This window comes from Plectropomus leopardus, chromosome 17, assembly GCF_008729295.1.
Source record: "Plectropomus leopardus isolate mb chromosome 17, YSFRI_Pleo_2.0, whole genome shotgun sequence".
NCBI classification, from domain to species: domain Eukaryota; kingdom Metazoa; phylum Chordata; class Actinopteri; order Perciformes; family Serranidae; genus Plectropomus; species Plectropomus leopardus.
In genome coordinates, this window is record NC_056479.1 from 5,570,823 (window position 1) to 5,597,168 (window position 26,346).

The window sequence follows — 26,346 nt, forward strand, 5'->3', positions numbered from 1 at the left end:
ATCACGTGGTCAAACTGCACCAGACTTCCAGAGAAAAAAAACAAACAAACCCTTGCCATTGTAAGTTTCATCAGTTAGTGACTGTTTGGGAACAGGAGGAACCGGTAAAAATTGTCAACAAAACTAAGACCAGATGCCACAGATAACGTCACTTCAAAAGTGAGGCGTGTTTTTCTGGTGAGGAAACTAAAGTTTGATGAGATTTTACTGATAAAAACAAACAGCTGCATAAATGATTTACTACACGATGACGTCAATTTAATATGAAATATAAAACCATCATTCAGAAAGGTCAGACATATTTCACTCAGCCATGATTGTAGACCGACCTCACTTTGGTTTTAATAAGTAAAAGTAAATGTTCATTCAGTCGCTATTTCAACATGTAGTCATTTAAACCTCCAACAGAATGCTGTTTTAACACATAAATGTCCTCTCACCTAATATCCTGCTGAGTAAATTAATATTAGATATTGATATGAAGCACACACCATGAACACAATATTAACTTCCTTCGTGGGACTGAGAATTACTATGATGACTGTGTATTAGATTGTGGTGCATATGTGGGGATAGTACTTTTATTTATTTAACTGATATTTGATTATTGATTTTATTTATTTATTTTGTTTCATGTTGGTATGTTAGCCTGTTGGATGCCTTTTAAATTTAATTTATAATTGGAGGTTTGTTTTATTTATTGTTTTTAATGAATTAAGTTTATATTTTATTTTTTTATTTTAATTTTAATTTATTCATACATACTGGGGTAATTGATTTGTAGACTAAAACATTGGTGTTGTGTATATGAAAATTCAATAAAATACTAATTTTAAAAAAAACATTTGAGTTTTACTCAGCCAACAGAAAGGCGGTGTGTGAGATTGGATATGTGCGGCCGGAGAATGTTATTAAGATGAATGACTGAGTGTAATGAAAAACTGTGCCATTATAACAAATATTCCTCTGGGAATGGGAGCACATCCAATCGAAGTCTGGAAAATCCTCTCCTGACATAAGGCACTGCATAATACTGCCTCGATATCTATCAGATTGCAAAACTACGGACAATTTGTGTCTGACAGCTTGTTTCAGGTGTGAGGAGACAGGTAGAAACCCTGTGTTTCTTACAGAAAACCTGCCAGCGAGCAGGTTATGTTCACAGAGTCAGTTACCATGGTGACTGACTCAGAGTTTGACTTAACTTTCTTTCTGGAAAAGATAACACAGAGTTTCCCTCATCTCAGGGTTAACATACTTTCACATAACCTGCTTTCTGGAATACCCCCCTGCTGTCTCTTTGCAGTGGTGGAAGAAATGCTCAAATCCTTCAATTAGTGTATCACCACAAAGAACAGGCGGGGAGCTGACTGGCTGGGAGAAAGTGAGGGGCAGGAAGGAGTAACCAGGCTGATGCAGGACAGCTGTGTAGATGGTAAACGAGGCAGCACAGGAACACAGGAGAGGAAGAACGCCACAAACTGAAACCAAAAAACCAAGAATACACAATCGTCCTCAATAAAAGAGCCACCCAAGTGAAAACAAAGACAGCCTAACCAAAGAAGGCAACTTCAATGACTTAAACTCTTAGTCCAGTCTTCCCAAAAGTCCAAAAGAATCAGGACACGGACTGTAAAAAGGTAAAGGCCATTAAACACTTGAAACTTAAAATACAAGACTAAAATGAAGAAAACCTTAAATGCAGAGCTAAAAGTAATGTAAAAAAAAAACCTTGCAATACAAAGCTAAAAGTAATGAAGTAATGGGGAAAACCTTTGAATAACCAAAGCTTTACATAACAGATAAATTCTTAAAATGCATAGATAAAAGCATCTAAAAGAAACAACTGAAATATAAAGCTAAAGGTAATTAAGTAATGTAAAAAAAAACAACAACTTTAAAAACAAAGCTTAAAAGTAATGACGTAATGTAAAAAAAAAAAAACTTGAAATACAAAAAAAATGAAGAAAACCTTAGAATATAAAGCTAAAAGCAATGAAGTGGAGAAAACTGAAAATTTAACTTAGGTTTTTACTTTGCATAGCAGGAAAAGGACAGGTGTATTTAGTGACATTAATGATGGCTGCATTCCACTTAGGGGACGTCCCGGTACGAAGTGTGCTGGCTCTCTGGAGTTCCTTACTGGGAAACTCAGTGGAATTAAGTCTTAAGAATTATTAATGTTATTTATTACCCCTGTGTTTTTCCTCCTATGACGCACTAAAACATCTGTGTAAGAAAGGTGATTTAGGTTTTGCTTGTGTACATCTAACGGCTGAAAAAAAGGTTGGGAAGCACCAACATGGACTGTTCCTTTGCCGTCATTGTTTACAGACTCACCAAAAGCTCCCAAATACAGTACGGGTATATTTATAATGCAAACAACTGAGACCCAATGATAGTACACAGGTGATTCCCATTGCACAAATGATGTCGAATGACTTCAAAAACCAAATGGTATGTCACTTTGTAGAGATCTATCTCTCTATTTATATATCTATTTATCAATCAAACTAAGATAGACGTATAGATTTAGCCTTTAAAAGGGACGTCAGAGGAACACTCAGTATAGCTGAGTTATTTTTGGAAGCATGTTTAACGTGATGGTTAAGGGGACTTTTTAGAGGGAGCATTTTTTGTCAACAATGTGTTTTTTCCAGGAAAGCACATGATGTGTTGCGAGGGCAAACTGGATCTGCCAGTTAGAGACTGCAAACATTCGGACATGTTGAGCTCAACGAAGAAGGTTTATGTTCAGGAATGCAGAAGTGCAGAATCATTTTGGCAGACTCCACACAGTGCTGGTAAATGACCGAGCCGGATAAACTTGTGAGACGATTAATGAGAAATTATTTGAATGAATCTGATAAACAGAGAGAGTAAAGAGCCGAGCGGTTTGTTTAGAGGTGCTGCACCTCACGGGTTATTTAAGGCCGTGCATGTGTGCATGTAAAAGCAGACATTTGAACTTTCTGGTGGCGCTGGAGGAAAAGTCAGAGCATTAACAAAGACACAACGATTCATCCTCTGGGGAACATAAATGTGTATAAAAAAATCACAATACACCCAAGAGTTGGTGAGATATTTGAGTGTTTACCAAAGTGGTGGACAACTAAAAAACTACGGACATGTGACATGTAACCCTGTGCTGTCACCACACTGACAATGAGAGGCCGATATTTTAACAGGAATTTCGAGAACAAGGGGTTAAAAACAGTAAAATGTTATCCCAATAACTTATGGGCTTACTTTTATTAGCATCAGATCTTTGGATCATTGTTTTCTTGTGTTAAATGTTTTAATTTAAAAAAGAAAAGAAAAGAAAGAAAGAAAATAGGCAGACGCCTATGTCGCCTACAGGAAGATCCACCACTGCCTCGATGTGAGAACATCAGTGAAACACAATGATGTGCAATATTAATATTAAGTGAACCTGAGGCCCCGTTCCATCCAGTAGCCAATGGACCGCTGTCAGACTGGCTTTTTAGGTGAAGCACTTCATTGTTCATTGTGATGTGGTGGCTCAGTGATCAGTGTGTCCTGGAGTCATGGACACACAAACATGCAATATGCAAATTCTGTGCAGCTTGGAGTTTGTTTGCTTCCCCAATGTTCGTGTTCCTGTGTCTGCAGCTGCTGCAGCTTCATCACAGTCAATACGTCGAGCACCTGCATGTTATTTTTATGAGACTGGGATGGTAAAAATGAAATTTAAAAAATAGCAGCATTTGGGCAGATTAACCAAGTTAGGCTACACCTCCCCTCATCTGATAGGTATAGTGAAGACTGACAGGGTGCAGAGTCAACATGTAGTGACTGAAAAAAAAAAAAAGTAATTTCCATCCATCACAATCAGGATGAAGTAAGTTATAATTTAGCCATAACTCTTTTATAAAAGCCTATGACAATAAATGTGTGCTTTTCAGTCAGTACTTTTAAATGAAATATTCCTAATTTTTGTAGCATGGTTTCGCATTTATCTGAACTCATAATTTATTATTATCATAATTTTTAATAATAAAAATTTTACACCGTGTTGTCAGAATGCCAAAGGCAGATTTCCAGTTCACGTAAGGTTGTTATTTTTTAATATTTTCGTAATGAAACAGAAGACCAGAGGTGCTGTCAGATGCTTTTATATTTCATGTATTACTTTAAAGTAATTTTCTTCTGAACACAACAGGACAAACCCAAAAATGGCTGCGAAGTATGTCACACTTGGTAATGTTAATTGCTGTTTAGTGCAGGTGTATTTGTGAACCAGCTGTATGACATTTACTGAAATAGAAAAGAAAACCCTTTTCCTAAGTGCACATAAATAAAAATTGCTGGCACTTATTCAGTCAAAAACTAAAAATCTATAATGTGCACTTTGAAGACTTTTGGTAAACTGTAGATGACTTAATTTTTGTGCCAAAATTCAACACATAATAAATTTGACCCCTTGACTAAAGTAGATTTTGGACACGTTTGTCCTCAGGACAACAGCTGGACTCACTCGTTTAGCTGACCAAAGTCACACCTAATGACCTCGTTGATAAGGTTAATAAAATCTACATGCTGTCTGAGAAAAAGTCAGGACACTAAGATTTGGTAGAATTAAAATCAGTCTCATCGGTCATCTCTAACAGTGCGCCAAGTTTCAAACAGGAGTGGCAGTCAAATAAACAAGTTTATCCAAAGGTTATTACCCCAGGGCCCAATGCTTACAAGAAGGAAGTTGTTCTGTAAAGAAAATCATTCTTAAAGCTGCTGATTAAATGTCTAACCTTTAAAAGAATCAAGATCTTCAACATTTCTGAGAATTATGAGGATTTAAATTGACTGATTACAGTTTCAGAGGAAACACCTTTCAGATTTACCATGAGCTTAACAGACAACTACCTGATGCATTGGGATTTAAAGGCTCGTCAGTTTGAAAGACAGCTGAAACAACGAAGTAATCACAGTCAAGCTCTTCATAACTGTTTGTAACTGCATCGCTTCCTTTTGAACCGCGTCTGCAGGTTCTGTCACCTGAGCTCCACCAGAAACTGTCTGTGAATGTTCAAAAGCTGCACAAAACATAAACAAGCCAAAGTTATCAAGAACCACAGGTGCATAGTTTGGTTTTATCAACACTTTCATTTGAAAACCAGCACATGCACAATACAAAAACGGCTCATAAATAATAAATACACTAGTGAGAGTTCTGTCTGAACAAAACATCTAGAATAAATCTGCAGAGACATGAGGCCTCGTTTACAAATTTTACTGCTTTTAGAACCAGAGAGTGAACAGTAATAAAACATTTGAGTTGGATGTTAGCATCTCAAATAAAATCATTCATGCAGTGAATGTGACAGGTGTGATGAGCTCAATTTGTGTCAGTAGCTGACAGTAAAAAGCAAAAATGAGTTTCTGGTTTTGCTTTCTTTACAGTGTATAACTGCAGGAGAGACTGGTTTTTACGCCGCCCGCCAATCGTTGACATCTGAGCACTCGGCAACAGTGGAAGCTACATGATTACAACATGAGCCGTCTGACAGCTTTTTAAACTCCCAGGCTGCTAAACATTAAAGTAAAGCCCAACACAAGGGCATTTAAAGTGTCAGTTATAACTGCACAATACACTGTAAAGTTATGTTCACAACAGGTCAGAGTACAGCAGTAGCTCTGATGTTAACAGCATATTCAACTTTGTCTTTACTTTAAAACTAGAAAAACTGCTTTGATCCTCTGGATTTATTTTAATGATAAATTTTCTAAATGCTAAAATTCACAAATATTCTCACTTATTAGATAAAAGTGCCTGATTAGATTTATTCATGTGAGTACAGCAGTTCAAGAGAAATTAAAAATAGGACACATTTGCCGTGAATCACTCTTTCATATATGTATATATATAAAAAAGATTTTCTAAACGAGGCCTCACTGAGCAGAAGAAGGGAGCATTGATTGAAGAGTCACATGAACAAGAGCAAACACAAAAAACAGGGACAGTCACAGTTTTCTACATACTCAACACTGATCATGAGGTGGGGGGGGGGGGTTGCTTCCGAGAGTTTGATTGATGGATGATTTAGTAGGGACGGCCCCGTCGATCCTGTCTGTGGTCAGCCCTGGAAGTAAAAACACACTGATTATATCATCAGCAGCCAACAAATGAGCCCCAGCTACAGCGCTGGCAGGTGTGTGTGTGTGTGTGTGTGTGTGTGTGTGTGTGTGTGTGTGTGTGCTCGCGCGCGTGTGTGTGTGTGTGTGTGTGTGTGTGTGTGTGTGTGTGTGTGTGTGTGTGTTTGAACAGTGACCTCACAGTGATGGAAATAGTATTCAGACCTTCAGAAATGTGATGACTAGTGCTAATCCCAATAGCTCACTGAGTTTCGTTCTTTTTTTTCTCTGTTTACTTCTCTCTAACACTTTGTTTTTAGGATTGTTCATATAATTAAATAAAGAGAAACTGAAGAGCTTTCTAACTGACAGCTTGTCAGCTCAGTCATTTAGGGGACAATAAGTGTCCACAGTTTATTTAAAAACTCTGCTAGTATGATGTCCTCCTGTCTCCTAACTGTGTAAACCAGCTTATCTCTGACAGAGGACCTTAAATAAAACTGGATGATGACTCACAGCTAATGACCTACAACAGCTTTCATATGTAAGAGCTTAATGACATACATACACTGATGCTAAATAAAGACCTACAAAGGGTGTTGCAACTGGAAAACAATCATCAGTAAATAAGTAAAAGTAAAGCTCAGCTGATTTCCATTTGGGTTCCTTCCTTATTTTATTCCTTCATTTCAAATTGTTATTGAAATAGGGATAATAAGAGTTTTTAAATCTAAAGTCTTAAATCTTTTTAATACGTAACGTGGTACTTTAAACCTCCTGCTTGTGAACAGTAGCTGGTACATAATTTGTGACTGGTAATTTGGTAACAAAAAGAACTTGGGGCGGCGCCTGGTGGCTCAGTGGATAGAGCGGGCGCTCCATGTATAGAGGCTGTGTCCTCGCCACAGCGGCCGCAGGTTTGATTCTGGCCTCGGCCCTTTGCTGCATGTCCTCCCCTGTCCCTCTCACCTTTTGTGCTGTCCTATCAATTAAAGATTTCCTCTTTTTTTGTCTAATTCAGACAGCTCAGGCCTCATATTTGTGTACTTTCAGATGACGTTGGAACATATTTTCACTGTGAGGAATAACACTAACCAAAAATGGTTTCATTCTACAAATGAACATGAGTGTTGTAAAGACAAAGTAACTTGGATGTGCATCCCAAGCATAGAAATGTGTGGGAAGCTCTGTTACTGACCTTTGATATTGAGTCACTTAAAAGACACTCTACTTGAAAGACAGCTGTTTGTTTGAGTGTGTCTGACCTTGCGTCCATCTTCCCTGGGCCGTATCCTCCCCGATCGCCTCCTCGGCCCCCTCTGAAGCCCCCACGGTCACCACCTCGGCCCCTGAAGCCACCTCGATCAAATCCCCCTCTGCGCTCACCTCCGTAACCTCCTGTAACCAAAATAAACTACTTGGTGACAATTTGCTGACAGAAAGTGTCACCAGGTGACGCTTTTCGCATCATCCAGCAGATTTTTGCTGGCTCAAGGTTAGCTTGAACTACAGACTGTACCAGCTGCCATATAGTTTTCTGTGGAACATTTTGTCACCCACCACTGGGAGTGTTTATTGGTCCGGTGTGGGGCAATGCATTCTGGTAGTTGTATCTACCTCTTAAGCAAAAGCGAATGCCACAACCCCTTTTTTCTCCGATATCTCTGATCATGTAGCACAAGTATTTCTACTGCATCAACAGATTAGATACTGCTTTAATTGCTGCCATGTTCAAAAGCACGGTGCTTATTAATGTCTCACAGTAATTATACATTTCCCTTCAACTGGGTACAAGTAGAAATTAGTGCAGTGATTCATGACAAAGCTATAAATGCAACAATGGAAAAGTGTAATTAAATACTCTTTGATTGTCTGGACTGTGTCTCGATAGAAATGCCTTCCAATAAAACTCTCAAAACCCGGACATATGAAAACAGAAGTATCTGCATGACTAGACAATGTCAGAAGTATGAAAATATCCAATGATGGGTAACAACACACAGACTGCACAGGTCTAACCTCTTTCCATTGGGGACATCCCACCAGCGTCCTCAGGTTTTGGGGCCTTGCACTGATTACACTCGTTACGCCACGAGAAGTTCAGGTTGCCGCAGTTGCTGGAGAGAAATGTGCAGAAAGGACAGAATTTATTATTTTTTTTAAATTAGCACAAAACAGCAATTATTATCATACCTTTGTCATGCGCATTCTTTATAGTTTTAGCACACTAATCTACAGAATTATCTTAAAATGATCATTTTGTTGAGATTCAAGTTTATACAGTATATATTCTACCAAATTTTTTAAAAAAAATCCTGACTCACGGGTTCGAACACTTCCAGTCTCCAGCTCTCTGCTGTCCTCCACCTCCTCCTCCTCCACTGCCCCCATTGCCTCCATTGCCTCCTGGGAAACCTCCACCTCGACCACCTCCAAATCCACCACGACCCATCGGCCCTACGCGGAGCAAAGAACCAAACCAGTGAGATCTTCTGTCAGCACAACACGCGTGACTGGTTTTTGATGGTTTAACATCAGTGTTTATGTTTAATAAGCTTCTTTATTCTTCATACTATCAGCTATGAAATATCCTTCACATGTGATTATATGAGAGACTACAAACAGGATGGTACTGCAGATGTAGAAACAGCGATAAGAGAAACATTTTATCAAAGAACGAGACATAAAAATTCAGCTACAACATGGACCTTCTGGTGAGACTGTTTTGTCATTTGCTGAGTCTGAAGTTAAGAATGAACTTCTAATCTTAACTGTAAACATAATATGAACAAGACGCCCTGAAAGTGCTTAGAAAATGGAAATGTAAACATCTACAACTGTGGGAAACTTTATAGTGTAAGAGATACTGAATGGCTACAAAATGGACCTTGCACTGAGATGGTTTTACAAACTCAGGAATGATTTTTTTAATCTCATTTTGTCTTAAATGAGACAGGACGTCTAATAAAAACATATCTCATACTAAAATAACAGGATGCCACCCTTCAAAAACTAACTTTAAGTTTATAAGACAGACTCACCTCCTCGTCCTCGGCCTCCCCTCATGCCACCTCGGCCTCCGAAGTCAGCTCTACGGGTGGCAAATGACACCTTGATAGGATTTCCATTGAAGTCCTTGCCTGTGGAGGAAAGACAGACATCAAAGAATATAAGGAGCTGAGAAAAAAAAGTGCTTTTCTTTTAGGATCAAAAGACCCTAAAATAAACTTTTTCAAACTCTCCACTTCTCTGCTGTTCCCTTTTCTTAATATGTCCCACACTCTCATATGTCAACCAAAGTCCTGTTAAACACAATTCCTCCATTCAATTCTTCAACTGTAATGTTGCTGTAAATATAATGTTGTCTTGTTTGCCTTTCGAGAAAGCTCAAACTCAGAATTATGATTGAGCCACGATGACGAAAACCAACTTACCATCAAACCAGTCGATGGCAGCCTTAGCTGAGGGGGGGTCATCAAAGGACACTGTGGCCTCTCCCTTCAGCTTCCCAGTCTCTCTGTCTGTGTACAGGTTGATCATAGGTAGGCCTGTCTTCTTGTTGACCTAATATAATGGACGGCAGGAGACAGGAGCAATGCAGTGATTGAATTAGGTCAAACAATAGCCTTAATAGAGAGACAAAAATAAATTATCCACTTGCAAAGAGGTTAAAATATCAATGTCAGGAGGAACAGTTGCTGATATGGTTGTAAAAAATATGCGAATTTGCACTTTAAATCAAGTTTTGGAGTTGAATTTGATCAAAGTTTTTTGAGACACAACACTTTTCTAGATGTATATTTTCCTCACAGTTTATCTGGATTTGAAGACATGAATGAGGTAATAACTAATATAATTTGTGCTGTTATTTTATGAAGTTCCTCTGCTTGTTTTAATTCCACTTGTCAAATTGTCCAAAATCAACATCAAATGATTTTTAAAAAAAAGTTGATTTTGAAATGAAAATCCCAGGACCAAAGCTCCTTCATCAGTTAGCCAGAGAAGGGCCACCATAGCCCATTCTGCAGTCTGTTACTATAAATTCAATACATAACTTTATACAGTCACAAATTACTTAAAATACAGACAATAACTTGACACACACACGCACACACACACACACACACACACACACACACACACACACAGCACTGGACAGTTACCTTGATGATGCCGATCTGCTTAAAAAAGTCTGCCACTGACTCAACAGTGTAGTCGTCTCCCAGGCCTTGTACGAAGATGGTGTTATTATCAGAGTTATCCTGGTCCTGCACTGTTGAAGGATAACGGGAGGAGATGTTAAAAAGCAACTCAAGGCTTACAGGACAATGAACAGATCACTCTATTTCCAACCTATATGGCCTGGTGGGGACCAAATCAAAAGAAATGCAAACTGATTCTGGCTAATGGCAATCACTTAGTATTAATACAGCATCTGCAGATTTTTCTTGGCTAATTAGAGCAAAGGTAACAAGCTGAAAACAACATATGTCATCACCTTGAAGAAAATATAATGCAAACAATCTGTTTTCAGATTCAGCAGACACCAGAGAAACTCTATTGTCTCATTGGCAAGGTGTTTGTATTCATATGATACATGTTAGTCAAATATTTGTTCTTTTGTCCTGGTTTGGTTTCCACTAACTCCTGAGAACATTTCTCTGTCACTGCTGAATGTTTCACTGTTTTCACCAGCTCCTCTCTGACTAATTGCTAAAGGAAAGATCAATGAATGTTCATGAATAACTGTCTCACCAAAATAGCTCATCAGAGTTTGGAATGTGTAATGTCAATATGTAAAGGATGCGTTCAAGAAAACCTATCACTTTTGGTCAATTATTGTCCATGGGAGGTGGACAAGGAAAAACTCTTTTTTGGACAATCATTATTCATGAAAAGAGGGTTAAGAAGACATTGCTTTCTGACAATTACTATGGGTCAAGAGAACTGAAGACGTTCAAACAAACACCTCTTGTGGATGATTACTATACATAGAAGGGGGGTTGAAAGAACCATTTCTTTTGGAAAAGTAAAATCCATGGCAAATTTTACAAAAATGTGGTAAGTGGTTGTCAAGAACTTGCCTGACCAGTGTTGACATCTGCACTAGTTAAAGTCGCATAAATGGCTGTAAAATGTTGAGCATAGACCGAGAGCAAAAACAAAACAATGCAACACTTACTGAAGCCGGGTCCCCCATGTCCCGGGTCCCTTGGTCCTTGAGAGGGCAAAAAACAGTATTTAATTGTGGAAAATAATAAACAATAAACAACACATAAACACCTCATAAATAATGCCAGTTCTTTATTTTATATTCTCTTTTTGTTCACACCAAAACAGTCCCAGTATTAAGCTTCTAGTTTCCTTATGAGTTGAGATATAATCTAAGAGTTCACCATGACAGCCTGCATAGTTGTCACAAACAAAATGTGCATATAGCCATCCTGTCTTTCAACTGTGTCATCATTTCATACCATCTTTCAGGATTTCCACACAGCACTTGTGCGCAGAGGACAATAAGCTGCTGATGATATCTTGATGTCCAACAAACACGCGAGTGAAACAAGATTGCTCAAATTATTGAGATACTGACTTTTTGTGCATCGCAAAAAAACAGCACACCTCTCACAGAGTACCATTTCACTGGTTTGGTTGTTTGTTGATCCAACAAGTGAACACAGCCATGTGTAATTAATTTTCTGACACTTCATGAAGCGCCAAACAGGTCAGGCTCTTGGATTTGGTGTTTTAAAACAGTCCACAAGTCGGTGCATTTGTGTTGATGCATTTCTTGATGCTCTATAGATCATTTCCTTTAACACAAGCATTACTCTTGGAAACCAACGCCACCACGTTGCAACACAATTCCTTTTTTGTTGAGAACATACACCTTCCCCTGACACAGTGAACCATGTCATTTACTCATTCCATTCTTTGTCAACTTGTGTTTTCACACATCCTAACAAAGGTTTCTTTGAAATGACCCACCATACTTGTTGAAAGTAGCCATGTTTGTCATTCTGGGACAGATTCCAATACCTTTTGTTATTTGTGACCACGGTTACAAACACTTCACCCATTCATAAACCCAAATTCCAATGTTGAAGTTTTAAGTCCTGTGATCTTTTGGAAGATGGACTGCAGTCCGCATCATGAGCAGCTTCATTTACCAGATTGATTTACCAAGTTTCACCAGGTTCAGGGAGCTAAATGGTTCCTGCTTTAAAACAAACTTTGCATTGCAATAAGAAGCCAGAGCCAAACCCCCTTTCATCAACACAACATCTGAATGACTTCAGATCTGGCAAGCAGTGACTGTTAAACCAGGCTAACCCATTTTTCATACCAACACATAGATTATAAAACTCAAGACTGATGATTCATCCCTTACCTCAAAAAAAAATCACTTAGTTACCTGATTAGGCTGCACTTATCTCTGCACACGGAGATGACTCATCCTTGTTCTCAAAAGTGACACACCTTTTCCACAATAATGCCATGTCACTGTGACTAATGTGTACGGTATCAAAAGTAAAACTCTAAATTTTAAACCTACTTGAATGTCCTCAGATGTCAAGTCTTAATTTCACCTGTGACCGACAAGTGGAATAATTTTGTGCGCAAGAGCCGTAAATGAGGTACAGTGTGACTACTCAGAGGTACAGAAACTGATGAGATGCTTTCTCATTTGTGTGGCCTTGATTGTAAAAGACAAATATTTTTTCAAATCAACAATCTATGTACAGAATTGTCCTTACAACAGCACCTTCCTCCCAGGATTTTAACAAATATTTTACACCGAACTATGTCTATCACTATTGTTCTATGATATGTTATTGTTACCATTATTGCTGTGCATCTCTCCCCTCTCTCTTTCTCTTTCCTTTATGTCAATACTGTAACTTAATTGTTATTTAGGACATCTGCTGCACGTCTGTCCGTCCTGGAAGAGGGATCCCTCCTCAGTCGCTCATCCTGAGGTTTCTACCATCCCCAGCGGTTACAGGGACAAGGACAGAGGGATGTCGTATGCTGTAAAGCCCTCTGAGGCAAACTGTGATTTGTCCTAATGGGCTTTATAAATAAAACTGATTTGACTAGAGCTGTTAATGTAAAACGTTATAATTCTTACAAGCAAAATGTCTTCATTTTTTTGTTCTGTTGCAGCTTTTTAGAATTGATGTTTAATGAGATTCATGTAAATATTGAAGCTAGAGTCTCTCTGGGGGTCCAAAAGGTTGTTGACTGTGGTGCCCTTGAAAAACGAAGCAGCACCAACTAGTCTGAGAACTGCTCTGCCCGTAGAGCCCTTCAGAGTGGTGGACCCACAGATCTACATCAGTGAGAGCAGAACCACAACACCCCAGCAACAGAACATACCAACTTTTACACTCTTGAGGCCTTTGCACATGACAGCCAGGGAGAGAAGCAAAGGAGTCTTGCTTTTTACTGCAAATTTTTACAGGTTCACCAACTAGAATTGACCACTTAACTGACAAATGACCTTTGAGAACCAAAACCTAATCAGCTCATTGCTGAGTTCAAGTGAATTTGAAATATTTCCCTCAAGGCATCGTTGAGATACTGCATGCACGGAAATGGGCCGCACAGAGTGCACATATGAAAAGACGGACAGTCCACCCTAAAATGTAATGCATTCAGCAACAGCTTGCCGGAGCATGATAAAACGCATCGGACTCGAGCGATTTTTATCAATGATGGATTAAAAAGCACATAATAACAGACACAGATTTGGTCTGCAAAGGCCTCATGGCTTGTTTCCACACAGTTTGTTTTGTGTCCGTATTTCCACACAGTTTATGGAGAATGCCCCGTGTACGACACAAGGAAATGCATCTCTTTGTGGATGGATAAAAACGCCACTGCAGAAATGGCAGAAAAGTGAATTTTGAGCATTTTTCATCCACTAGTCTTGTGAAATATGTGCACGGAGCAGTACAGAGACAAAAGCAGGACCAATAAATCATGGTCACAAGTAGGTGGAGAGGTTGGCCTCCAAGGTGTGAAGACAGATGTATGATTCCCTATGCGTGTTCTCTATATGTTCCACAGCTGGCATGATACGAATATTAGCTAGCTCCTCAGTCAGTTACGGTCCATCAAAAATCTGCCACAAAAGTTCTATTTTTTTAATGTACTTGAGGCAAATTCCAGACTGAAAAAAACAAAAAACAAAACAGAGGTTGTGCAAACACATTGTAGATCACAGATTTCTCATAGGAATGAATGGACTTCTGGTTGACTCACATGCGTGCACAGAGCTATGTGGAAACAAAGCGTTAACTGTAGCCACAAGTCCAACAGAGAGACATGTTTCTCAGCGCACCAGGACAGTGAATTCTGACCTCTCAATATCCCCCGCATTGTTTTACACAGTTTCCTCTGTGAATCATTAGACAATTTATATTTGCACGAGTGTGTTCATTTATGTTATATTTTGCTTTACAACTGTGACATACTGTGTAGTTTAGATTTTTATACATGGAAAAAAATGTGCGCCCCATCTATACAATGGGCTAATAGATACACTTTTTTACTTAAAATACATTAAGTTTTTCATAGTTTAAATTTTGTTGTTTATATTTCTTTCTTTTTTTTAAAAAAAATTCTACTGAGATTGTTATTCACTAAACTTATTTCTGTGTATGTAACAAATAAAACCCTTGAATCCGTATTGCTGTTGCAGTTTAGATCTGCAACTGCAGAGATTTTTTTTTATCTCCAACACTCAACATGCTGCACTTCAGCTGCATAATTATTTATTTTCACAAAATTACTTAAGTGTATTACTTACATACTGTAAGCAACCCATACATAACACACTGCTTTTGGCAAAAGTTGTGATTTTGATGGTTAAAGAAACTAAAATCTAAATGTAAATGCTGAGTATCACGCTGTCCTCCCACAGACCTAAAAGTAAGCCTTCAGTCACAATTAAACTTTCCTACAGTACACCTGTGACATACAAGCCTACTAATTAAACCAAATGTGAGATTAACAACTTTTCGATGCGGTTTACCAAAACAATAGAGGGAATCATGTGATCACGCTGCAATATCACCTGGTCAATAGTTCCACATGGATTACCTATATTACTGAGAAACTTTCCTTCCAATCACAGCCCAACATGTAACGTATCAAGTTCCCAGTGCTTCACAAGATTCCTCAGTTGTACAATGAAACCATTTTTTTTTCCCATTTAACCCTCAAGTAAAACTGAAAACTTCCGTCATTCTGGTATGGAGCAAAGTTTCTTTTGTGGTATTTGACAATCTACCCCATCAAGCACGGCAGGTTTTCTGACTCAGATAAGACCTGACAAAGCTCTGAACACTCAACCATCAGATTTTAACACCTTCAATATTCCAGCGACAGCAACACAGCCTTGCGAAACTACATGGGAAGCCAAAATGTACCATTTAACTCTCTCTGCTGGACACTCTCAACCACTGTGTGTGAGTACACTTTCAGTACTGTAGATTGACACCCACACCAAAGCACACTGAGGGTTCTTACCTGTGAGGCTGTTTTATTGAAAACATTATGCATCAGACTCTACCTTGCATAGCATATTGAGTTGCAATGACATTTAAGTCTATAGAAAAAGTTTGACCTCCCCCCGACATATTTGTTTTTCCATCACATATAAGCCTCAATATACTACACATAATGCTTTTATCTGTTGACACTAGAACTGCAACAAATAATGGATTAGTTGTCAACTTTTGAATTAATTGCCTGTTATTTGTTAACTGATAACTTCATTGGAGTAATAAAAAAAAAATGTAAAAATTCTTTGATTCCAGCTTCTTAAATCTGAACATTCCCTGATCACTTTACTCCTCTGTGACAGTAAACTGAATATCTTTGGTTTATGGAAAAAAAGAAAGACTTTTGAGGATGGCATCTTAGGCTTGTTGGACATTTATTTTTTTTTTGCCATTATCTGACATTTTATTGACCAAACAATTTATGAATTAATCAAGAAAATTACCAACAGATTAATCAACAATAAAAAAAAAAATTGTTAGTTGCAGCCCTAGTATACACTACTTTGCAATAATCAGTGCAGTTGTTTGAATTTTCATTTTCCAAGTAGATTACTATTACTTACTTAAATATATTACTTCAAAAACCACACACCCACTTCATGCTTTAAGTATATTTTCTCTCCCCGCTTTTTAGCTTTGATTCCTCAAACTCAACAAACCTTTTTGCCCAAGTGTTTTGTCTTTTTGTTTTTTTTGTCACTTACCACCAAACTTATTGAATCCTCCACGATCGCCCATTCTGATGAGGAGGAAGAGAGAAACGACACGCATTGAAGGCTGGTGCTGACAGCGATTTCTCTCAATGGGTTGTGGGTAACCTTCACTCTCACAGTCTCTCACTTAAACCCACCCCTCTTCTGTTGGCACTTGTCCTACTGAACCCCTGCTTAATCTTGAGTCTCTTGAATGTACCTCGAGGACAAGAGGCCAGTTTAAAGACCTTGTCAATACATGTTCACAAGCAATTGAAAATTGCCATTTATATTCTGAAGTTCTATCAAGTCTGACTTAAATGCACCCATTTTATTTCATCATATAACTTGGTTTTGTGTCAATTTATCAACCCAAACATTAACACCGTTGATCCTTGGATGGGTGTCGGGTATTTTGTAGGTCTCAGACAACCTTTACTCTTGGAGCAAATCCTAAAACATATGTTTCTTATGATCTCCCAAACGATTGGTATTTTCAGTCTTTTCTTCCTCAAACTAAAAAGACTACTATTAACTTTCTGTAGACTTCCCCTTTATGACAATTTCCCAAATGATGGCTTAAGAGCAGAAAGCCAGCCTGGAGAGAAGGTAAAAGCCTAGGAGAAGATTCAAAGATTGATTAAAGCAGAGTATGACACAGTGGGGGGCTGGTTGGGAAGGTGGAGGTAACAGGTGGAAAAGCAGGTGATGGTAATGTTTTGTGGTGTGTTAGTGAGGGCCACATTTTAGCTGCCATTTTTGCAAGTTATTGGTGACAAAAAATACACTTGTGAGGAGTGAGAAACAACATGTTGGCCTTGGACTTTACAGATTGTGAAGGCAACTTTCAATGCGTCAGGTTAAAATCAAAAATATGAATTAATTAGTTGTTTTGGGAAAATGTGTCTTTCACAGTGTCTTTCAGAGTTATACCTCTGTCTTTTGTTTACACTGAAACATTTTTTTAGTCTGTGCCTTTTTCAAACAGTAGAAACACTTCATTATACCAAGATATCAAATCTAGTGTGAATAAAAGAGGTGTGGTGGGAAACAAGCACCAATCGCTTTTTTTTAACTCACATCCTCATTTTCCATTTTCTCAAATCTTAAACCACTATCACCCAAAAACCATTTTAACTTGGCTATATGTAAATATAATAATATATTATCATTTCAAGGGTAACTTCAATATTTTTCAACCTGGACCTTATATTCTGATGTTTTTGTGTTAAAGTGACTATTTGGAACAGCAATGTTTGAAATTGTTACGGTGTTGACTGGGAGGGCTGCAGCCAGCAGTGGGGAAAAAGGTTGCAATGTAACCTCTTGGGGTAATTTACTTCCACTAAAAGTGCTTATTTTGGCCACTCACAGACTCAGAGTAGACTTGGGTGGTATCTACTTTTTCATACCTTTCATACGTTCCTGGAATTTCACAGGAGTATACTGTATAAGTGTTAGTGTGTGACACTACTACTACCAGCTACCTGGCCCACCAGCAGAGACTGGCCTCTAGGGGTGTAAGTTATGCACAACATGCAGTTAGTCAGATGTTATTTTTAGTGTCTGACAGTGATCTTGCAGAGATAGTCATTTTTGGAAGAGCAAGATCATTTTTGTTCACCCAGAAACAGTGTCAAAATTGCCATTGCCAAAGCCAGATTCCATTTAGACAGACAGTAACTTTAGTGTGCATAGAGCCAGCATATGTTCACTTCTAACTGGGTGAAACCAAAACAGATTAACCAAAGCGAGTTGATGATTATTGCAACAGTGGAAAGACAAACTAAGAGGGTTTTTTTTTGTTTCCGTGTACTGTAATCAAAGTGTGTTTCACAATGACAAAATCACTGTTAATTTAAGTGAAGGCTGTTCCTGGTTAAGCAACAAAGATCTAACTTTTTAACAAAAAGGCCTTTCTCAATAGGTATACTTTCCATGACATTTAAACACAATTGATGGAATGGTTACATTGCAGGCTGTTTCATGGCTATAGCCCTTTCGCTTCCCATTAGTCACTTAGACACAAAAACAGGAAAATAGGGTTCAGGTTGAATTACAACAAAGTTGCCTTTTAACGATGCTTTTGTTAGGAGGTTATCAGCTGATCCGCTCTCAGTGCCAACTGCCTACTTAAAGGAAACTGTTATGACGCATTGGGGACTGAGTTGTAAATATCGTAATGTTGGGGAAGGCAATTCAAATACAGTCTGTGATGGGTGAGAGAACATACAATGAAATGGCAAACTGATTTATCTGGCAGTTCATCACCAACATAATGTCACAAGAAGAACATGAAATATTATGCAACCCCTACAACAAAAACATCAACTTACCATATCAGTTTCTGCTTCACAGCTTCACTATTGTTGGAAAATATTTGTTCTCTGATTTGTCTCTGTTCTTTAATGGGTTTGTACAGTTTTTGCCCAACCCATATTTTTTTAATAACATTTACACCTTCCTTTCACAAAAGATTCATTCTCAACCTGTGTTTAATGCAACGTTTAGTTTTAGAATTTTTGTGTTTAACCGAACTTCTTAACAGAAAAAATAAGATTTTAAAAATCACTTTGATTTGTTGTTTTTTTACCTGTCTTAATGTAATGCTGAGATTAAATGTCATCATACCATCATTGCTATAGTGATGATGGAATGAAAGTTTTGGACCAGAAATTTGTTTGGTGAAGTACAAGAGAGAACCTGGCACATTTTTTTTAACTCATGACAGCGGCAGTGGAGTCTGCATAGAGTCTGCTGTACACATGGTTTTTAGTTTTTGTAGTGATGTAAAAGACGGCAACAACACAACTAAAAAGAAGATTTTACAGCTGTAGAAGTGACTACAGCATCACCACCATGCACCATACACAGCCAAATCAGCATAAAAACCCAACAGCCCATGGTTATATGCATTCCAGTTTAAAGAGGGTGTTAGTAGCTGTTGAGATCTCTTTTAGTTGAACTTTAACAATGACACCCTGATCTGGAGGCCCAAATGTTTGCTACAAAAAGCTTTATATTTGTGCTGTTGACAATCAGAAATGTAGCTTACAGGCACGTGTGGTAAATCAGTTAAATTTTGGCTCGTTCCTTTTCACATTTTTCTGTTTCAGTTGTATGTGAAGAACCATTAAGCCAATGGCCTTTCCTGAAATGATTGATAGTGAGGAATGCTTTTGACAAAAAAACTGTCATTTGTAAGATTTTGAACAGAAACAGAGATAGAGGCAAAATCTGTTAGCCATGGTTGGCCTGTTTGTTATCTGTTAGCAAGCAAACACAGAGATTTAACCTGGTTCATACTGTAGTACTTTCATCCAAGGATCAGTTATTAACGTTTCAAACAAGACAGCAGCATTCACTGCAACCTCACACAAGTGCTTTCATGCTTTTGGTTACGTAGACTTTGCACATTCAGTCTTTGACCGGCCATCAGCCACAAGGACCTTAAATCCAAACCCCTATATGATATGAGGTGATATGAATTATACCCAGTTTGCAAGCTCAACTCATCATTTGCATCACAACCGTTATGTTGGTAACCGTGTTTTGAACATGTACAATTTCCTTTGGTAAGCACTTGGGATTTATGTTTTTTGATCTAACACATCTGAGACATACACCTTCAGTGGTGTAAGTTTATCAGCGGTACCTTCATATCATGATGATATGATCATACTGTGTTGTCGTTTGACAAAATTCTGTGGTTTAAATGAATAATTCCAAGAAAACAATCATTCATATAATCCTAAAATTAGTTTCCGATGTTTCTACAGCGCACACATAAAGAGTTTTTCTTGATGAAATGCATAACAGTGGAGCACAGTTCATTGCATGAACATCAATTCCCTTTTTTTCATTTTACTGCATTATACTTAATATTGGGAAAATATTCGTATTAATATTATTATATCGATTTATACCATATCTCCCAGCAACAGGATGCCGGCAATGATGGGTTTGTGTTGGATGGATGGATTGACACCATACCACCAAAATGCCAAGTCATGTTTTGTTTTTGATTGATTTACGAACACGAACATTTTTCTTAGTGCATGCACTCTGCATTTGCATGCGTGCAGCGATCCCCGCATTAGTTCAGAGAATTCACACAATTAACTAATATCTCATTAAAAATGTTGTTGTGTTTCAGCATCTATGTCTTAAAGTAATTACGTAAAAAGGAACACCAGGTGTTACCTAATCTGCCTACTGATGATGCTTTCACAAAACAAATTAATGCCCAATGGTTCCCTTTGTCATAGTACAGAAGCAGAATTCATTATAAAAAGTATTTGGATTGATATTTGTGATTCTTGCCCTGGTTTATTTGGTAATAGACCAAAAATGATTTTATGTTATTGCACACCTCTAGCAGGCACAAAACCTAGAGATGCAGAACAAAACTGAGATTGACTCTTTTGGCAGTTTAACTCAGGGAGTTGCTACGACACAGGGATTAACTTTTAACATGTATGTGTTCACCTAAAAGACTTCATGTGTGGCTTATAGCTCCAAAAACAGCCCAAGATTTGCGCAGTCTTCAGACTGAAAATTTAATGATTTTCTTTGAAAGCAAGTATGAGGGGACACGGTGTCATGCACCTCTCATCTGCTTCAGCATATAGCTACAAATGTGGAACAGTACACTCTCTCCTGTGTTATTTTTCTCTTCACAGTTCCACATTTAACCAAAGGCGAGGAAACACTTACATACATCACTGCACTCAGATTTAGTGCATTTTCATTAGTCCAAGAGACCTACTAACACAGGACTGACAAAATAGACAAAAACACTCACCCCATGCCTCCTCGTCCTCTTGGTCCACCTCGGCCACCTCGGTCAAAACCACGATCATATCCGCCACCACCACGGCCTCCAAATCCACCCCCACGGCCCCGGCCACCACGGCCATCTTGACCTCCATAACCTCCATCAGGACCACCATATCCTCCACCTCCTCCACTCATCGGGGGGCTTTCATCTCCAAATCCTGAAAGAGAGTTACAACAATCAGACCTCAACAGATGTACCTGTTTGAGAGGGATTCACACACTCTAAATGCCAAAACTGAATTATTCCATCCATCCATTTTCTACCGATTATCCGGGGTCGAGTTGCGGGGGCAGCAGCCTAAGCAGGGAAGCCCAGACTTTCCTCTCCCTGGTCACTTCGTCCAGCTCTTCCCAGGGGATCCCGAGGCATTCCCAGGCCAGCTGAGAGACATAGTCTCTCCAGCGTGTCCTGGGTCTTCTCCAGGGTCTCCTACAGGTGTTATGTGCCCTGAACACCTCACCAGGGAGGCGTTCGGGCCACCTCTTCTAGCTCGAGCTCCTCCCGGATGACCGAGCTTCTCACCCTATCTCTAAGGGAGAGCCCAGCCACCCTTCGGAGGAAGCTCATTTCGGCTGCTTGTACCCGCGATCTTGTTCTTTCGGTCACTACCAAAAGCTCGTGACCATAGGTGAGGGTAGGAACGAAGATCGACCAGTAAATCGAGAGCTTTGCCTTTCAGCTCAGCTCCCTCTTCACCTCGACAGATTGGTGCAGAGTCCACATTACTGCAGACACTGCACCGATCCGCCTGTCGATCTCCCGCTCCATCCTTGCCTCACTCGTGAACAAGACCCCGAGGTACTTAAACTCTTCTACTTGGGGCACTACACCCCTTTTGATGAAACACGTAAATGGTTCAAAGTTTTCCTTGCCCGGACGCGGGTCACCGAGGCCCACCCCAGTGCCAGGCCTGGGGGTGGGGCTCTGTGGCGAGCGCCTGGTGGCCGGGCCTTTACCCATGGGGCCTGGCCGGGCACAGCCTGAAGAGGCAACGTGGGACCTCCTTCCTGTGAGCTCACCACCCATAGGAGGGGCCAGAGGGGTAGGGTGCGATGTGAGTTGGGCGGCTGCCGAAGGCCGGGACCTTGGCGGTCCGATCCTCGGCTGCAGAAGCCAAAACTGAATTATAAAAATAAAAACTGTGTAATTGCACAGTCTGCTTGATTTATTTATATCCAAGTCACTCTAAAACTGTGTGGCTATGGTACACTGTGCTCTGCGACGAGTTTTAGGGCCACGTTGAGGATGATTTTTTTAAATTTGTAATGTTTCGCGAATAAAGTTGTAATTTTACAAGAAAAAATTCTGAATTACGAGATTAAAGTTGTAATTTTATGAGGGGATATTGTATTACGGACATAAACTTATTGCCAGTAAACTATAAAGTAAGCAAGGGGACAGGCAGTCTCCTTGAGACAATTGTTACCCAGGAAGCTGTCAAATTTTCATCAGTACGTCATTTAAATTTTGTCCCCTGTTGGATTCATGTAAACTTCATTTCATTTGAAAAAAATAAAAAAATAAAACGTCAACGTAAAAAGTTGATGTATTCTGATTCCTTACCTCCACCTTGACCATACTGGCTCTGCTGGCTGTAGCTCTGTGGAGGGGGCGAGTTGTAGCTTGGCGGCTGATTGTAATGACCTCCTCCGTGTTGGGATGGTTGTTGGTGGCTCGCACTGCCCCCATAGCCACCAGTCTGACCTCCACTTCCACCGTAACCTCCACTCTGTCCACCACTGGGTGGCTGGTTGTAGCCAGAAGATTGTGAGTTACCTTCATAGCTGGTGAAGTTTGGGAAAGGAGATGCATTAAAAAACTGGTAAAACACCTCCATCAAGGCCACACAACTGTAGCACTAAAGCTTGTTGGAAGAGAAACCTAAACCAGTAGTTTCCAAGACAGCTTATCGTGAGACTATGGGCTCTTGTGATCAGTCACAACTGCAGCATAACTGCATATTTTAAAAGGCTTTTCTTGTGTTTATAACTTAACCCAGAATGAAGAGGTTGGTTACAAAGTAGCATTGCTCATATTTCACCCTCCAGTAATCTCTACTCCTGCCAAGATGGTGCAAAAGTCGGTGTAAAAAGTAGAGAAGCAGGCGTCTCACCCTGCAGAGGATGAAGGCGGAGGCTGCTGCTGGCTGTACCCAGAGAAGGAAGACTGAGGGTTGTAGCTCATGTTGGAGGGTTGGTTGCTGTTGTTATAGCCTCCAGAGCTATAGGATTGATTATAACCACCACCACCACCACCACCACCACCCTGATTAGACGGTGGAGATCCATATCCTACATGGAGAAGACAGGAGACAGGACATGGAGTTAACTAAACCACAAAGTGTGACTGAAAAACTGTGTAGTACTGGACAGTTAATGAGTCTTTCTCTACCTGACTGGGATTGACCATAGCTGCCATATCCTCCTTGGCTGTAGGAGCCAGGGCTACTGTCAGAGCCCTGGTTGTAGCCTCCGTAGCCCTGCTGGCTGTAGCTCTGGCCAGAAGACTGACCATAGCCCTGGTTAGCACCACCACTCCCACCTCCACCATAGGACCCATAGCTGCAACAGGTTAAACCATATTTTTTCTCAAATACCAAACACAAATACACCACTTAAGCACTGAGAGTACGCATTTTTGTATAACTTTCCAGGAATATCACAATCTGATCAATACATATTCAATGTTCATTCCATAGTTTCACATACTTTTCTCCACATTACACAAATTTAGGACCTGGATTTCATGTCCACAAAAAGGAACTGACGATTTCTAATAAGAATTTGCCACTGATATATGTATCTATCCTCGGTGTTTATATGAAAATCACGGGAGCTTTTTGTTAAGCATTGTGTAGATAGTATTTATACAAAACATACAAGTATTAGAAATCCCCTGCCACCCAATATGCAAATCCAGTGACCCCAAGTAGAGCCCTGACACCAAGGCTGAGATACTGTAATTTATGATTGAGGAATTACTTACCCCTGGCCTGAAGTTTGGGAATAATCTATGAAAGAAACAAAATGGAGTTTTAATATCACAATAAAGATTTTAAACAATATCAATCAATTGGGACTGATCCAAATCCCACAAAGCTTTATTCACATTACAATCACCCTCAAAATATAATTATATTTTAATGATGGTTTTAAAAAAAGAGAATCAGTGGGATGCTGGTTTATGTTGTCCAACATGGGCTGCAATCTAACCCATCAGATATAAGACAAGTTTTATTGTATGTTATTTCTAAAATTACACCGTCATCTTTTAATACGATGATGCGATGATAAACCAGCAGTGTAAAGTTACAGCTGAAGCTTTTATAATATGTGTTTTTTTGTTTGTTTTTTGTTTTGTTTTTTTTCTACAAAAGTGGCTTTTAATAATTTAAAACATTCTGTTTTGTTACATTCATTCAATAATTAAAAAAAAAAAAACATTTACAAAGTGTAAAGTAATATCTCACCAGTGTTGGAATTAAAATAAGTACATTTAAAGTACTTATACTTGAGTATTTCCATTTAATGCAGCTTTACACTCGTTACTGTTCTGTAATCATGACATCTTTTGCAGAGCTGTTTTTCTCTGACACCATGTAAAGTGACTTTTTAGAGATACATGCGATAAAATGCAACATACACATTAATGCAGCACTAATATTATTGCAATATTATTAATATTATATGAATATAATATAATGGAACAGTGACAATTTACTGCACAATGAGTACTTTTTAAAGCACATTTTGCTGATGATAATGCTTACGGTTACGTACTTAGGTAATTATTACATTAAGATGTAGCCTATGCAGGCATTTTACTTGTAGTGGAGTATTTTCCAGTGTGGTTTAAGTACTTTTATATAAATAAACGCTGCAAACATCATACATCATTCCATCCCATCATTTTCATCTTCCAAATCACAACCCGCAGTTTGTGCTCTGAAAGGCGGGTCCGCTGTCTGAAAGTGGGTCAACGGCACAGGCGACATAGCTAGCTGACAGCAAAGTAGCCGTAAATGCTAACTGGATACACCGGTAGCTCAGTTAGCTGTGGTTAGCTTTGACAGCACAGCGATAGCTAGCCGGCAGGCTCCCCTCCGACCAGACAAGCTCTGCTGCTCTGCTGTGCGGTCCTTTTGTATTCTAACCGAGTAGCGTTAACCTGAAAATAACCTCAATGCAGTAAAATTCATTTAAACAGATTTAATTGGCAACTAAAGGTGGTTGTTTTATTGGTAACATAAGTCGACCTCAGCGTTTACCACTGACCCGCGTCTATCACTAGCAGGTCAACACATATTAGCTAACGAGCTTCTTGAAACAGCGCATTTTTCTTACCGTTAGATGCCATATCGAAGTGCGGGGAACAGCAGTTAACCTCTGGTAAAGCCAACCACACGGTGTGATGTGGACTGAACCGAAGAGGAGGAGGAGGAGCGTGATTGAGATGAAGATGGATGCACGAGCCCCTATACCAATATAAACAGTCCAGCCCCGCAGTTCCTCCTGCGGCCGCAGGGCGGCGCACAGCAGCCTATGTATTCTCATCATCACGTAAATAATAGATTATATTATTGAACATTTATGGTATGAATAATAATAACAAGGCAAAGACAGTACTAATATGGCACAGTTCAGACACGAATCAGTTGCAAGGTGCTTTTGACGGGATAGATTGAAGAAAAAGCAAATAAAATCAGAAGCAGTTGATTAAATAATAATAATAATAATACAAATAAAAGTGATATATATACAGTTGTAAATGGTTACAGAAAAAATGGTTTTAAGAAAGCCTTATTAACAACGTTTGCCTTTTCAGAGGAAAATTTAAGTGTGTTTTTAGGCCAGAAAGAGTGTGGGGCTTTAAAAAAATAGTATGATGATAATAATAATAATAATAATAATAATAATAATAATAATAATAAAACAGATTTATTTACATTGTAAAGGGATAGAAGGGAGGCAATACTTATGAAAATAAAAAACAGTAAAATAAATGTGGCCAGCAGTGTCTTGGCAAAGTGCAATATTGTGAGCAACGGTCGACAAAATACATTTCACTTTAAGTACAAGGGTATAGGAATAGTAGCTTGCTTTGAAGTTTCTTAAATAAAATTACTCTTTATGCAGAATCACCAAGGTCA

The 26,346-nt window shown here is 39.0% G+C and overlaps 1 protein-coding gene across 1 annotated transcript; it reads right to left on the reverse strand.

Moving 5' to 3' along the window:
* Window positions 1-5,104: 5,104 nt before the first annotated feature.
* On the reverse strand, window positions 5,105-25,675 carry fus (FUS RNA binding protein). The gene is made up of 15 exons (XM_042505530.1): window positions 25,541-25,675; window positions 24,183-24,207; window positions 23,589-23,758; window positions 23,311-23,488; window positions 22,761-22,981; window positions 21,162-21,354; window positions 16,370-16,404; window positions 11,276-11,311; window positions 10,257-10,366; window positions 9,528-9,657; window positions 9,135-9,233; window positions 8,418-8,550; window positions 8,113-8,210; window positions 7,359-7,491; window positions 5,105-6,101 (listed from the first exon to the last, which is right to left on the reverse strand). The coding sequence occupies exons 1-15, from the start codon at window positions 25,551-25,553 to the stop codon at window positions 6,062-6,064; spliced, it is 1,614 nt and encodes a 537-aa protein (XP_042361464.1). The 5' UTR covers window positions 25,554-25,675; the 3' UTR covers window positions 5,105-6,061.
* Between the last annotated feature and the right edge of the window lie 671 nt (window positions 25,676-26,346).